Source organism: Chiloscyllium plagiosum, chromosome 2 (genome assembly GCF_004010195.1).
Source record: "Chiloscyllium plagiosum isolate BGI_BamShark_2017 chromosome 2, ASM401019v2, whole genome shotgun sequence".
Lineage (NCBI taxonomy): Eukaryota > Metazoa > Chordata > Chondrichthyes > Orectolobiformes > Hemiscylliidae > Chiloscyllium > Chiloscyllium plagiosum.
This window is the reverse complement of record NC_057711.1, coordinates 56,128,483-56,144,729: the sequence shown is the minus strand read 5'-3', so window position 1 is coordinate 56,144,729 and position 16,247 is coordinate 56,128,483. Positions and strand designations below refer to the sequence as shown.

General features: G+C 40.3%; 1 protein-coding gene across 1 annotated transcript in view; it reads left to right on the top strand.

The window, feature by feature from the left end:
• LOC122559852 (solute carrier organic anion transporter family member 3A1-like) overlaps positions 1 to 16,247 on the top strand; it is a 290,872-nt gene that overhangs the window by 202,466 nt on the left and 72,159 nt on the right. Inside the window, exons 3-4 of the mRNA XM_043709972.1 lie at positions 648 to 917; positions 14,138 to 14,302. Coding sequence (XP_043565907.1) covers positions 648 to 917; positions 14,138 to 14,302 — 435 coding nt within the window. The remainder of the gene's footprint in view (positions 1 to 647; positions 918 to 14,137; positions 14,303 to 16,247) is intronic.

Below are 16,247 nucleotides of genomic sequence, written 5' to 3'. Positions count from 1 at the left end.
GAAAATGTATCTGGTTCCAGCAATACTCAAATAAGAAGTAAATGGTGGCTAGATATCATTACATTTCTGTCAACTTGTTAGTGCATTAAATAATTTTTTGATTGCTTATTTAAATTTCAAAGGATTACTGAACCTTAGTGAACTTTCCACACCAACTTATAATTATATTATGTTAAATCATGTGAAAAATTTCTTTTGTGCCTTTTTAGCTCTAAAATGGCGAGGTGATATTTACATGAATCACATTTACACCAGAGTGATTTATAACAGAATAACTGGAAGTTTGTTCTGGCAGGGCCAACATAAATTTCCAAAACAATCCCTTTTATGTCTGCCAAGGATCTAAATGATTCTCCATGCTTTAGCAAAATAACAACCTGTAAAGTACATTGGCAAGTAATTGTAGTGACCCTGGAGGAGTTCTGTGCTTTCACGTACTTGAATCTGGGACTTGGTAATTATCGTATATTAAGGCTGATTAATACAATAGTTCTAACATAATTGGAACAGCTGGAGAAATGTTTGGTTTCCATCCATTCACATTACATTCTTTAAAGGAGCCGCCTATTTCACTAGTAATACCTACTGCTTGCTAATGTGCTGGCCTAAGCATTCGTACTAAATATTATTCTTCTTTCGTCTTACAGCAAAATTGGACATTACGCCAGATGATCCTCGGTGGATTGGCGCTTGGTGGGCTGGCTTCCTCCTTTGTGCTGGACTGCTGTTCTTCTCATCTTTGTTTATGTTTGGCTTTCCTCAAGCCATGCCAAAGAAACATCACACATTGAGCAAGAGCTCCCAGCAGCCTATGCTCCCTGGTAAAGTGCACAAAGACCAGTCAAAGCTAACTACGGAGGAAAATAAGAAAGAATGTAAACCAACCAGTGAAGCCACATGCACAGCATATCTGAGAGGTGAACACCTTATAAATGCATTTTTCTTTCTGATGAAGGAGTTGTGTTTTGTAGAAGCGTGGGCTAAACAATTGTGGTAACAGGTTTCAGTTTTTAAATATTTTACATAATATTAGTAGGTGTTCTGTTCGCTGAGCTGGGAATTTGTGTTGCAGACGTTTCGTACCCTGTCTAGGTGACATCCTCAGTGCTTGGAAGCCTCCTGTGAAGCACTTCTGTGATGTTTCCTCCGGCATTTATAGTGGTTTGTCTCTGCCGCTTCCGGTTGTCAGTTCCAGCTGTCCGCTGCAGTGGTCAGTATATTGGGTCCAGGTCGATGTGTTTGTTGATCGAATCTGTGGATGAGTGCCATGCCTCTAGGAATGTCCTGGCTGATCTCTGTTTGGCTTGTCCTATAATAGTAGTGTTGTCCCAGTTGAATTCATGTTGCTTGTCATCTGCGTGTGTGGCTACTCAGGATAGCTGGTCGTGTCATTTCGTGGCTAGTTGGTGTTCATGGATACGGATCGTTAGCTGTCTTCCTGTTTGTCCTATGTAGTGTTTTCTGCAGTCCTTGCATGGACACAGAAGCGCTTCACAGGAGGCTCCCAAGCACTGAGGATGTCACCTAGACAGGGGACGAAACGTCTGCAACACAAATTCCCAGCTCGGCGAACAGAACCACAACAACGAGCACCTGAGCTACAAATCTTCTCACAAACTTTGAAAATAATATTATTAGGTCCGTCAATTCATCACAGTTATTTTCCAAATAATATGTTTGGAGATATTTTGTTTTTACTTTAATTCATTTTAATTGCAGTAGCTGCTCTGAAGGAAACCTGATAATTAGAGAACTCAGCATGAAAGAAAGCCCATGAGGAATGCCTCAGTTCTTCTTTGCCTTGGTGAAGTGTGATTTCTTGGTTTTCCATTTCTAGTTCTGGGAGAACTTTTGTGGTGAGAACAGGTGAAGCTCCTCGAATTGATATCAGTCTCATTGACAGTTGTCATGAGTGTTAAGGGGTTGGTGGAATAGGTAGGGCAAGGTAGACTCATGAGGAGAGGGAATTGGGATACTTCAGTCTGTCCATTACAGGGAGTGAGCAGTGGTCGCACCTGGAAATGGGAGCAGGTAGAGGGGCCTTTCTGGAACTATTGATGTCCATGTGAATGACATAGGTGCAGCAGCCCTCCAGCAGGAATGCCTGTAGTACAATAGGAGGGGAGAGAAGGGCAGCTTTGCAGAACAGCAAAGCAGTGGAAGAAACCAAGGAGGCAAGTCATGCTGCCTGAGCACTGAAGATTGAAAATCCATCCTGTCAGAGCTGCTCTGTAGTTGATTAGCAATTATGGCCCTGATGACTTCTCAATGTCGTGTCACAGCTTGTAAAGGGTGGAAAATGCAGTGAGACATTGTACTGCTGTGCTAAAACTCTGGAATGCTGTCCTTTTATGGGCTGTCAGATAGGAAGCTTTCCTTTCATCTACAGTTGCATCATCTCTTCACTGCAGCAGGAAATTGGGTGTTTTGGTTTTGTACTTCCCAATTGACAAAATAGAGAACTATTCTGAATCTTTAGGTTCCAAAAGGTTCCTTTTTAGTAACAATTAGCAGTCCAACAAATAGCTGTGTTTTTATGAGATGCTCTGCCCCGATTCTGCACCCAGATTGGACACTGAGACCTTTCCCTCATGTCAATTTAGAAACCATCTCTCAAGATTTACTTGTGGATACATGACAATAAAAACAATGAGCAAGTGGCAGACATGCAGCCAAAGTTCTTTTGGTAGTGCTGCTGAAGTCATGCAGAAGTTCTGCACTGACCGACATGCAAATGCATTGACTTCTGATTGTGGAACTGACTGCAATATATGGATCTCGAAGGTCTGTGTGACTCCAGGATTATTTACAGGGAACATAGTATACGGCCCCTCGATTCAATAAGATTATGATTGATATGATTGTATTCTCATATCCATGTTCTCACTTACCCCCAATGATGTTTTGTCCCCTTGCTTAGTAAGAATCTCTCCATTTCTGGCTTTAAAAATATTCAAAGTCTTGCTTCCACTGTCTTTTCAGAAAGAGAGTTCACTGACCTCTGAGAAATTGTTTTGCCACCTTTCTGTTTTAAATGTTCAACTATTTATTTCTAACTATTGGCTTCTAATTTCCTTATAAAAGGAAGCATATTTCCACAAGTACACTGCTGAGACACACACAGAATCTTTTATGTTTCAATCAAGTCACCTCTTTCTTTTCTAAACTCCAATGGACACAGGCTTGGTTTGCTCAGCCTAGCCTCAAAAGACAACCTGACCATTCCAAGTATTAGGCTAGTAAACCTTCCCTGGACTGCTTCCAACACATTTGCATCCTTCCTTAAATAATGTGATGGATATTGTACCACATGTGGTCTCACTAGTGCTCTGTAAAAGTGAAGAATAACTCCCTATTTTTGTAATCAATACCCTCATAATAAATTATAACGTTCAATTAGCTTTCCTTATACTTGCTGAACCTGTATACTAGTCTTTTGAAATTCATACACTAGGACATCTAGATCTCTCGGCATTTCAGAGGGCTGCAATTGCTCACCATTTTTATAATATACATTTTGTTCTTCCTCCCAAATGGGGAATCTTACATTTTCCCATTTGCCTACTCATTTGTCATATCTATATTCCTTTGTAATCTCATCTCCTCTTCACAACTTACTTTCCTACATATGTTTGGTTAATCAACACATTTGGTGACCATCCTCTCTGTTCCTTCACATCTTTGATATAAATTGTAAATAGTTGAGGTCCTGGCACTGAGCACTGCGGCACACCTCCCGTTACATCTCACTAACCTGAAAAAGACGCATTTATGCGTCTCTCTACTTCTGTTAATCAGCCAAGCCTCTATTCCTGCCAATTTGTTGTCCCTTACTCCATGAGCTTTTATTTTCTCAATAGCCTCTGATGATGCATCTTATAAAATGCCTTTTGGAAAGTATTTGTTGAATTTGGTAAGTGTCTGAAGCACAGCCTTCTATCCACATTGCAGTCAAAGAGAATAATTGCTCTATGTTGATTTTATCAGCTCAGTACTGCTTGGTGCGGAATTTTGTTAGTATTTGTTTATTAAGTTGTATGACAAATGATAAGATGCTGCTAGGAATTACTGTTTCATGAAAATAACCCTGGCTGGGGGTTAGCAAGGGGACTGGGCGTTGGGGCTTGCAGGGATCTGAAGTTGTGCCTAAGAACATCACAGCTAGCATAAGCAGCCTGGCTAAAAGAATATTCAGAAGAAAAGTCATAAGTTGAAATTACTGTGAAAAGCAGTTCTATATCAATGTGGAACTAACTTTTTGGAGTTCTTGTTACTGTTGACAAAGAAGAGCAGTGTTATTTACTCCATTTTAGACTTACAGAGCTACCTTGAATGTATTGACATGAGTGCACATCAAATCACTTGGGTGATATATAGTCAGTGGTTTATCCTTGCTCTGAGATGATTTTCTGGTTAGCAATTTAGCCAACAGAATTGACCCCTTTAAGAAATTGCCGTTCATAGGAAACCGATACAGGAAAAATATCACCGTTTGAAAATATTCTTTCAGATCTCTGCTACAGAGTTTTAAAGACATCTTTTTCCAGTTACTCAGAAAATCTTACAATAAACTGCTTTGTTGATTTTACATGTTCTAAAAACTTAGTGTGTGTCATGCACCAATCTTTAAGTTGAGGTTTCATGTGAAGATCAGTTTTATAAATACTGTGTGGTACGACCAGGCCATTTTTGGAAGTATTCCAAGCGTACACCCAAAGTGTAAACAATACCATACCTGTTTGCAGACATAAAGGGTGTGATCCTCACCAGGATGGGGTGGATAACTGGAACTTTATTACCATTGGCTGGAAGCTATCTGATGTCTGACAGCTATTAAAGAGTGAAACCAGGAAGCATCTTTGCACAAAAAGGTCATGAACTCCTTTACTCTCTGCCCCCAAAGGTTGGTGGCTCAATTGCAATGTTCAAATCTGAGAATTTTGTTAGAGTATGAAGGTATTCTAAAGTAATAACAACTTCTTGAAAATGAGGTACCGATACTACCATGATTGGTGCTTGACCTAGTGAGCTTTCTCACCAGTGGTGCAACAAACTCAAGGGGTTTCGTGGCCCACTCTTATTCCTGTGAGGCAAGCAACTAATTCAGCAAGTCTGAGAACCTCAGTTCTGAAGAAGGAGGTTCATTTCCAGAGTTAACATTTCACTGGACTGAAATGTTAACTCTGCTATAGATGCTACCAGACTAGCTAAGTTTTTCCATCAATTTCTGCTTTGTTTTTGATTTCCAGCATTCATAGTTATTTGTTTATTTTGGTTAGGCAAGAGACTAAACAGAACTAATAAAGATTTTTTTTTAAGTCTTCTCCTTTATTTCCCTCCTTGTGAATGCAGTGACTCCTAGTCAACCATTTCCAGAAGGATTGTTAGTCTTCTGTATGACTCCTATTCGGCCATTCACAAAATGTAAACCTGGAGACAGTAAATATTAACAGCCTCTTTGTCAGTTACAGGGGCCAAAAATATTCAAAATACACAAAAATAGCCAAATCTTTTCCTGTTCTAATTTGAGAAAGAAATGTGAAGAACTAAATGCATCATTAACATAGATCTAACGTTACTGTCAATGCCAAATTTACATATTGAAAGTGCAGTACAAAATCAACACAATGTGCAGTACAAATGTCCCCAGCAAGGAATCTTGTTTTCTTTTTAGCCTTTTTTTACTCTACACAAGGTTTAGCTCAATGTTATAAGATCTTTATTTCCAAATTTCCCACTACCAGATTTCCCAAAAGTGCTCAGTGGAGGAATATTTGCATAAACAGTGTTTTGTTGTCTAACTAAATGATGCATGCCTTTTGGCATCATCAACTGACCTTGCTACTTTTTAATCCATCTTTCTCACCAGTGGTGCAACAAACTGGTTGCACTACTGCATAGCATTTTGGATCACCTTCCTTTAGGAAGTATAGGACAGGATTTAGAGCTCCATGCAGCTTATTTTGGGGGGGCAGGTGACATCAGGGTGATTAAATCCCTTCCTTCAGTGGGGAATGCTCAATGGGGCCAGCACCAATTTGATGCCTTACTGCTGCCCAGCGAGCTTCTTGTCCAAGCAGGAACCTCACCACCCTCAAGTCCCATCCCAATAGAAGCTGCCGGCCAGTCAGATTGGCAATGTTGGGGAGCTGCAGCACTTAACTGGAAGCCTTGGCTGTGCAGCCTTGAAAAGCTGCACCAGAATGCAGGAAGTGTGGAGAGAGCAGTTAGGGGGTGCATGTTGGACTGGGAAGGGGCGGTCAGATGCAAAGTCAGGGCTGTGATTTTCAGCGGCCAGCACCTTTCCCGCATCCATGCTTCCAATTCTTCCCAGGTAACCCCCCCAACAATAAAAAAGTAAGCTTTCCGGTTTTCCTCATGGGAAAGGTAAGGAATTAGATGGTGGTAGGTTGAAGCCCTTAAGTGGCCATTTATTGACCACTTAAAGGTCATTGTTAGCAGTGAGTCATGAAGGTTGCCTATGGACCTTCTTACCCAATACTGAATTGCTGAGATGGTGAGAAATGAGTGAGTACCTCCCTCGGTCTGACCCTCCCAATTATTTGCCACTTTCCTCCCAGCTCAACGGAGAGGAAAATTGTGCCCAAAATATTCTGCGCTTTGGCCATTTTCAATATCCTCTCAATCAAGTCTTTAAGTGGCCTACTGAAGTTACACTTGCATTAGAAGTCAATAATAGTTTGGTTAACCTCCAGTCCCTTAGAAATGAACCATGTCTTGCTTCTATGTGTCAAACAAACTAACCAGAAACTAAAACAAAATCTCCATTTAGGTTTGGTGGTGAGCAGGCCTTGAACTCTTAACCTTTTAAGTGCATATTGCTTCTGCTTTCAAACCACTTTAGAAAAATTGTTCAGTACAAAAAAAGTTGTTTTTCTAGAATTAGGTCAGTGCAGAAACATTCCTTTTACAAATCTGATCCAACCACTAAACACTTACTTAGACTTTTCATTTTCTAACAACAACATTGATAGTCAAGTGTTAAAAAAAAACCCTTTTCTGTTCCCTGTCAAACTCTTGCACTGGCATTTTTTTGATATGGGCCAGACACCATAATGCAGGGTGTGCATCTACTATCGGTGTAAATGTATTTGTTTAAACATAAAGTGCACTTGCTTTGCTTTTTGTTTAAATATAGAGAGATCTGATAACATTAAGCTGCTTGTTGCATAAAAATATAGGCAAATATGTATTCAAGAAATGGAGGATTGGTACAAACCTGATTGAATTGTTTGGATTTCCCTAAAAGGAATGTTGTTGATGGAGTGTTGAGTGGCAAGATGTCTTGTGAGGTTTCTCTTGTAGGCGGATAAGTCCTCAACATTCAGAGTGCATGCCTGATTGCCATAAAGTCAGAAAATTGCTCAATGTTGAGACGGGTGGTTCAAGGGACACTTGGACTTTGCAAGCAAGCTCTTTCAGAGTCCAACATTTTCTAGTGAAATTATTCTGCTGTCAGGATCATTTGCTTGACCAGGAACACATTGGTACTAATGGGTGAGAACTGGGGGGGTTTGGCTTGGATGCTGATCCATTGTTTGTCCTTTGTCATTCTGGGAACATCAGAAGAAAACAGCAGCTCCAGTCAAACCAGAAACAACCTGTTAACCAATTCTGTTGGATCTTCATGCGACACTCCTACCATAATGCTGGAGTCATCACTATTTCTCCTCCCATACTCTGTAACAGAGAACTGTACATCTAAGTGACATAGGTCATCACAAACACAGTTCATTGACATTCAATTTAATACAATGATGTCCATCATAAATCAAACCCTCTGCTCAACATTTCTATCTTGGCTTCCTGTCCACACAATCATCACTCTACCACACATTGCCAACTGACAAAAAAAAAACACATGTTAAATAATGGCAACTAAAAGGAAAGCAACTCTAGGTTTATTCTGAAATGGAAGGAAAATACCGTGGATGATGTAAATCTTACGTAAAAATAAAATGCTACAAGAGGTTAGAAAGTTTGGCAGCATCAGTAGAAGTAAAAAGAGAGTTAATGTTTCAAATCCAAATGACTTCTTTGGATTGTCCTTCTGCAGAAGAGTCATATTGGACTCAGAATGTTAACTACCTTTTTCTCATTTCATGCATACTGTTGAAACTGCTGAGTTTATCCTGCACTTCCCAGTTTTGTTTTGAGGCTTATTGTACCTTTATTAATTATTGTAATTAGATGTAATATTTTTCATAAGAGCATTAAATAGAACGGCCTGCACTGTCATCAGTAAACTGACTATCTTAACCCCTGTAAGTGACATATTTGGTATTTTACTCACTTCAGCTGCTAGTGTTCCTCAGACAGTGGTGAAAATATGATCAGAAGTAAAGTAAAAACTGCAATTTTAAGAAAAGCAACAACCACTTTAATTTATATTCTTGCTTTCACATGGTGGATTATCCAATAATACAAAGGGGCATTATCAATCCAAAATTATCTTGAGCTAACAAGAAAAAGGATTCATATTTTTATTGTGGCTTTAACATAAAGCAACGTCCCAAAGTGTCACATGGAACATACAAAAACCATAAATGACACTAGGCAACTATGGAGATGCTAGGTCTAATGACTAAAAACTTAGTCACATAGTGAGGTTTTAAGAAGGATTCTAAAGGAAGGAAGTGAGGTAGACTGGTCTAGGAAGATCTAGGAAGTCTAGAATTTTGGGCCAGGAAACTGATCACCAATGGGAATGTTGTTAGGAATGCACAGGAAGCCAGAGTTAGAGGAAGACGGATCACTTGAATGGTTCTGAGGTTGGAGGAGATTACAGGGATAGAGATGATCGAGGCCACGGTGGAATTTGAAAACAAGGATGGGACTTTTTAAATCAAGCCACTGGTCAACAAGCACTGTGGTAATGACACTCCTACCATAATGCTGGAGTCATCACTATTTCTCCTCCCATACTCTGTAACAGAGAACTGTTCATCTAAGTGACACCAGTAAAACACCAGTAAGGTAAAACACCAGTAACAGAGTTTTGGATGACCCCAAGAGTTAGAGGGTAGAATGTGGGAGGCCAACCAGGATTGCCTTGAATTAGCCAAGTCTAAAATTAGCAAAGGCATGGATGGGAGTTGCAGCAGCTGATGTGCAGAGATGGGCTGACATTCATCAATGTCAGACAGGTGGGAAAACACAGACATAGAGATGGTATGGGTATGAGACTGAAACCTCAGCTCAGGACAAGATGTAACAACAACATTGCAATTAAACTGGCTTAATCTCTGACTATTGTTAGAAACCAGCATATGGTCTAGCAACCAGAACAATGGCTTCAATCTTCCTAATGTTTAATTGGAAAAAAATGCTCCTTATCCAGTCTGGAATGTCAGATAAGCTAACTGATACTTCAGCAAAAGTGGAGGAGTCAAGAGAAGTGGTGGTGAGGTAGAGCTGGATGTCATCAGTGTATATGTGCCTTCGATATGTAATCAGATATAGATGAAAAATAGAAGTGAGCCAAGGTTGCTCAAATTGGGAATACAAAGGTGAATTCAACCTTGGCCAGTGAAGGAGGTTTCAAAGAACATTTGAAAGGGAGAAGAGCAAGTTAGAGGCAGAACAGTTTTGGAAGGCAGACCAAGAGTTTTGAAGCTCATTGGCAGAAAGTATAGTTTCCAAGAGTGAGACAAAGGAAGTGAAGTTGGACAAGAGGGCAGCACTGTGGCTCAGTGGTTAGCACTACTGCTTCACAGCACTAGGGAACTGGGTTTGATTCCACCCTTGGGCAATTGTCTTATTGGAGATTGCATGTTTTTCCTGTGTCAGTGTGAGTTTCCACTGGGTGCTCTAGTTTCCTCCCGTAGTCCAAAGGTATGCAGCTTAGGTGGATTGACTATGCTAAATTGCCCATAGTGTTCAAAGATATGTAGGTTAGATGCATCAGCAATGGGAAAGGCTGGGTTACAGGGATGGGTGGGTCTGGATGGGATGATCTTCGGAGGTACGGTGTGGACTCATTGGGCCAAATAGCCTGTTTCCTCACTTTGTGGATTCTTTTAAAAAAAAGATCAGTGCCTGAGAAAGGCTGTGGGACCTTGGGAGGTTACAGCACTACAAAGTGTGGGACCATGAGGATGAGAACTTTAAAATGGAGCTTGGAGCATTGGTGGTCAAGTGTCAGTCACCAAACATGGTGCGAGTTTGGAACTGGAGAGCAGATCTTTGGAAGAGCAGAATTTTAGTGAAATATGTTCATAATATCAAGCCATTCAGATGTTAGAGAATACAAAATTGAATGAAAATTAGGAAGTCTTCCAAGTAGCCAGACTTGTGCTATCAGAAGTCTGGTTTATAATTATAATTGGCTGGTGGTAAAATTAAATATTTTTCATGCTGTGACATAACTCACATGTTTGAGAATTATGAATAAAAAGAGAGCCAAGGAGGAGAACAGAAAATGACTAATATCACTCAGCATTTCTCTTGTATACCTTAAGGGGAAGTATTTTCTACGAATATAATTAGCCCTGTTTGCATCTTAACAATTTCACTTTGAGGTCTGCTATTTGTAAAAGAGAATGGATCCAAAGCAGGAAATGCTCCCAGGGTATTATTACTGGAATGGTGGACTTTGGTCAGGGTCATCTCCGGGGTCTACCTGAACTCCTTGAACAAGGCACCAGCTCTGCTACCATGTCAGTCACGCTGGAATATTAACATGGCAGCTGGTGCTCTGTCTGCTTAATTTAATCTTAGGTTAGATTCCCTAAGAAACAGGCCCTTCAGCCAAACAAATCTACGCCAACCCTCCGACGAGTAACCTACTACCCAGATTCATTTCCCTGCATTTTATCCCTGACTAATGCATCTAACACTATTGGCAATTTAACATGGCCAATTCACCTAACCTGCACATCTTTTGGATGTGCGAGGAAACCAGAGCACCTGGAGGAAACCCACGGACACAGGGAAAATATGCAAACTCCACATGGACAGTTCCCCAAGGGAGGAATCAAACCCAGGTCCCTGGTGCCCTGAGGCTGCAATGCTAACCACTGTGTCACTGTGCCACCTTTATTGCTTAAAAAATAAGCACCAGTCACAATGAAATACAATGTAATGAAAGCATCTCAGTTTGTGAATGAGATGAATTTTCTTGCCACTGTGACTTTACTATTCTAAATTTGTTACCTGTGTTAGCCAGGAGGTGAGGCTGACTTTCTTTTGTTGTAAATGAAAGTTGACCTGTGAACAAACTAAGCAGCAGGTACCACCTAATATAAAAAGCAAGAAAACATAGAAAATGAAGGGCCACGATAAACATCAATGATGCCTGAATACTGGTGGTTGTTGTTTATTCTAGATTTGATGGCATGGTTATATTACAGCAGTGATTCTTTTGTAATCTTTACTGCAATATCCATGGCAGCACTATAAAGTGAATGGGATTTCACTATTTTCCAAAGGTACCTAGTATGCACAAGAATAGACTAATTTTTCTAGGCCTCACTGGCAGTTTGTCATGCAGGAGATTTGACACATAATACATTTAAATAACTGGTGCTGACAATGTTGGCTCAAGGTGTTTTCAGCCCATGGAGGATCAACAATAGTTTTATCCAAAACTAATCAATATAGTTCTTTGAAACTATAATTGCACCATTTTCAACATTATTGCAATTGAAGCAGTTCATGTTCAAATCCAGCAAGACCTGGATAATTTGCAGGTTTTGGCAAATAGCTGGCAAATAACATTCATGCTACATGAGTGCCTTACAATGGCCATTTTAAAAAAAAGAGAATCTGACCCTTGTCCTTTATACTCAGGGGCATTACTATCACTGAATACCCTACTATTAATCAGACACTGACTATCTAATTAAGTGTGCTTGCTGGATTAGGTCAAAGACTGAATTCTGCAGCAATTAATCACCCCCCTGGTTTCTCAAAGCTTAGCCACCAGCTCTAACACAAGTTAGGAGTGTGACCGAATACTCTCCCCTTGCCTGGGTGAGTGGTACACCAGCAACCCTCAAGAATTTTAACACCATCCAGGATGAAGCACCCCACTGAGCACCCACAACATGTATTCCCTTCACAACCAAAACACAGGTGAAGCAGTGTCAACTGATCAAAGTTCCCTGAACAGCACCTTCTAAACTCGCAACCTAGAAGGACCAGGGCAGCAGATGCATGGGAGCACCACCCCCTGCAACTTCCCCTCCAAGCCTCTCGTCATTCTGACTTGAAAATATATTACCATTTGTTCACAGTAACTTGGTCAAAATCTTGGAGCTCCGCAACAGCACTGTGGGTATACTCACACCCCAAGGACTGCTGCTTTTCAAGAAGGTAACTACCCCCTCCCCACCTTCTTAAGGGCAATTAGGGATGGACAATAAATGCTAGCCAAGCCAACAATGCTCACATCACATAAACAAATTAAAAAGTCAGAATATTGATAATACCACAAGTTGAGCAGGCTGATTCTCTCCACAGAAATCTCTGACCTAAATACTATCCAATAAGACAAATATCCAGGAATAGATTCTTTGGAAATCAACTCCACAGTTTGGAATGATTTTAATTATAAGTGATAAGTACTAATTTACAAGTAACATTCTGGAGTAATGTTCTAGATTGCACCTTCCATTATTTTGTTCTTGTCATAGATCATTGGGATAAATGATTCACCAACATGATGTCAGGTTGACCCACAACACTTAAGGTTAGGTATAAGTTAAGGCTTCGTAATTTAATTTTCTTCTACATAATACCATACCTTGGAGCTTTCCCTTTTAACAGGTTACAGTTGTGTAATATTTCCAAATGGAAGTTTTAAAAGCAATAATTTAGCCTGAGCCAATCTTTAATGACAGTATTCAGGTTAACCATAGTCTATCCACAATAAAGCTTGTAAAATAATTTCTAAACAGCAGAGAGAAATTGTAACCACATAGAACCAGAAATTGCCAGACTTGTTATCATTTAATGGTTTGTCTTGATGTTGTAATTTCAAGAATGTTGCTGTTCCACAAGTATCAATTAAATTAAATGAATATTTAACTTTCAATAGTAAATGAGCAATGTGCTAAGGAAGGTCCTGAAAGTGGATGGATTGCCCAGTTGATGTTTTGTAAGACTGTTGGAGGTAGGAGCAGAAGTAGGCCATTCTGCCCATTGAGTCTGCTCCACCATTCAATGGATGATTCGATAATCCTCATCTCCACTTTCTTGTCTTCTCCTATTAACCTTTGACTCACTTACTGATTAAAAATATACCAGTGGCAGCCTTGAATATACTTAACAACCCAGTCTCTGTGGTAAAGAATTTCACAGGTTCACTACCTTATAGTAGAAGCAAGTCCTCCTCATCTCTGTCTTAAATGTGAAACTTATTCTGAGATTATGCCCTCTGATCCTTTTGCATCTACTTTGCCAAATCGCTTAAGAATCTTGCATATTTCAATATGATCACCTGTCATTCCTCTGTGTTCCAACTGGTACAGGTCCAACCTGCTCAGCTTTTCCTTGTAAGATAGTCTTTCCATGGTTGATGTAAACCTTGTAAATCTACTCTAGACTGCCTCCAATGCTAATATCTTTCATTAGATGAGAAGCCCAAAACTGTTTGCAGTGTTCCAACTCTGCTCTGCCTGTTGACGGCAACTCCCAAATTCCTCTGTGTTGTAGCATTCTGCAGTTTTTATTCATTTAAACAAAAACATTCAGCTGCTGTTTTTCAGCTTCTTCCTGCCAAGTACATAATTTTACATTTCCCCCCATTATATTCCATCTGCCATGACTTTTCCCTCGCTTAACCTGTCTCTGTCTCTCTGTAGACTCTTTGTGCTATCCTCATCACTCATCGTCCACCTGTTTCTGTGTCATCTATCAGTTTTTGCTTCTTTTATTAGATAGTGTTGAATTGCAAAGCACTGTGGGGTTGCAGAGTGTTCCTTCAAGCCATTTTTTAATAAAACTCAGTGAGGCCCACTTCTTTCCATCTCAGTCGCAGGTGGATAGATTCTTTATATTTTGGCGCCATCTACTGTTCACAGTTTCACAATGTAATTTAACTGGATTTGAATTCACAGTTGTGTAAAATTATTTCTGCCAAATTTTCACATACTTTATTGGTAATATTTTTCAGCGATTCCACAAGTAACAAAGCAGCTCTTTATGAATCCAGTCTTCACCTGTGTTGTGCTGTCTGCCTGCATGGAGGTTGCAGCTATCAGTGGGTTTGCTGCTTTTCTGGGCAAGTATCTGGAAAGGCAGTTTGGTCTCAGTGCTTCGTACGCCAACCAGTTCATAGGTAAGATAATTATAGTGGCTTGTTGACTCTCTGATCTGTAATGTCATTGTCTGGACGCAGAGATTAAAGATGCTTGCTGTCCTTTTGGTACAAACATAATGTGTGGTGTACACAGAGACATCTTTATTTGCTTTAGTAAGTAGATATTAAAATTATATAACACAGTGTACCCCACACTTTGACCCATGCAATGCAAGTGATATAATGCACTTGGAGTCAAATGTGCTGCAGGGTGGCATTTCATGGATTTGAGCTCTCAATTCCCCTTGTGGTGAGTTAGAGTCGAAAAGTGTGGCAATGGAAAAGGACAGCAGGTCAGACAGTATCTGAGGAACAGGAAGCCCTTCATCAGGAACGTTCCTGAAATGTCAGCCTTCCTGCTTCTCGGATCCTGCCTGACAGGCTGTGCTTTTTCAGTGCCACACTGTTTGACTCTGATCTCCAGCATCTGCAGTCCCCATTTTTTCTCATCATGAGTTAGCAAATTTAAACGAAAGATTACCCACATCTGGACTTGAAGGCTCTGGTCATCTACATGGACCTATTGCAGCCAAGTATACCCAACAGCTTATTCAGTGTAACCATTTAATAGTGGGTAAAGGTGGATTACTGTTGTGTTTAAGAACACAGACCATAACACATGGATTACTTATTTCATGGGAATTATTTGACAGAAATTATTGTTTGCTGACATTTCTAACGTGTTTGCAAACCTGCTGCAAAAATTCGGAAACATTCTGGGATCAACAAAGCTCATCAAGTTGGCTCTGTCTCATTCTCTGTAGGTATTATATTATTGAATCAGCCCGTTCAGAGCTGATTCTGGAGCAGGTAGGCTTGAAGCCAGGCCTTCTGGCTCTGAAATGGAGATAATACCACTTCACCACAAGAACCCTCCTCATGATTCCATGTGGGTTTTTAAATGCGTATTTTTAATCAGTTTGTTCAGCTATGTTATGGTACACCTTTGAAACAGATGGGACTTGAACCCAGGCCTTCAGGCCCGGAGGAAGGGAATGCACCACAAGAATTGTTCTCATGACTCAATAGCTATTTCCTTATCAATATCTTCATGAAATGTTATTACACACCTTTAGAACATGTGGAACTCGAATCCTGGCCTCCTATGTCAGAGGTAGGGACACCACTACTGCACCATAAGGGCCCCTCTCATGCCTGTATATGGTATACTTTCTAATGGATTTGACGTGAGCCCCTCAATCACAGAGAGAATTGCCCACAAATAGGAAAGAATATATTGCACATTTGTCAGTGTGGATATATTACACATTTATCTGTGTTGATAATAATGTTCTTCATCTTATGAACTTCATTCAGTTTAAACATACAGCTCAGGTTTTGCCATGTTAATGGCAGCAAATCTGTCAGTGTTCACTATAAACACAGCATTGAAAACAGTAGTGGCCTCTTGAGTCCACAAGTTTGCAGAATGGTGCAGAAAATCAGATTGCTTTTAGCAATTCTGGATGTAGATTTGCTCGCTAAGCTGGAAGGTTCATTTCCAGATATTTTGTCACCCTACTAGGTAACATCTTCAGTGGGCCTCCAGGCGAAGCACTGCTGATGATTTCTGCTTTCTATTTATATGCTTGGGTTTCTTTGGATTGGTGATGTCATTTCCTGTGGTGATGTCATTTCCTGTTCTTTTTCTCAGGGAGTGGTAGATGTGGTCTAACTCGGTGTGTTTGTTGATAGAGGTCCAGTTGGAATGCCATGCTCCTAGGAATTCTCGTGCATGTCTCTGTTTGGCTTGTCCTAGAATGGATGTGTTGTCCCAGTCGAAGTGGTGCCCTTCCTTATCTGTATGTAAGGATACTAGTGAGAGAGGGTCATGTCATTTTGTGGCTAGTTGATGTTCATGTGGCTAGTTTTCTGCCTGTTTATCCAATGTAGTGTTTGTTATAGTTCTTCACGGTATTTTATA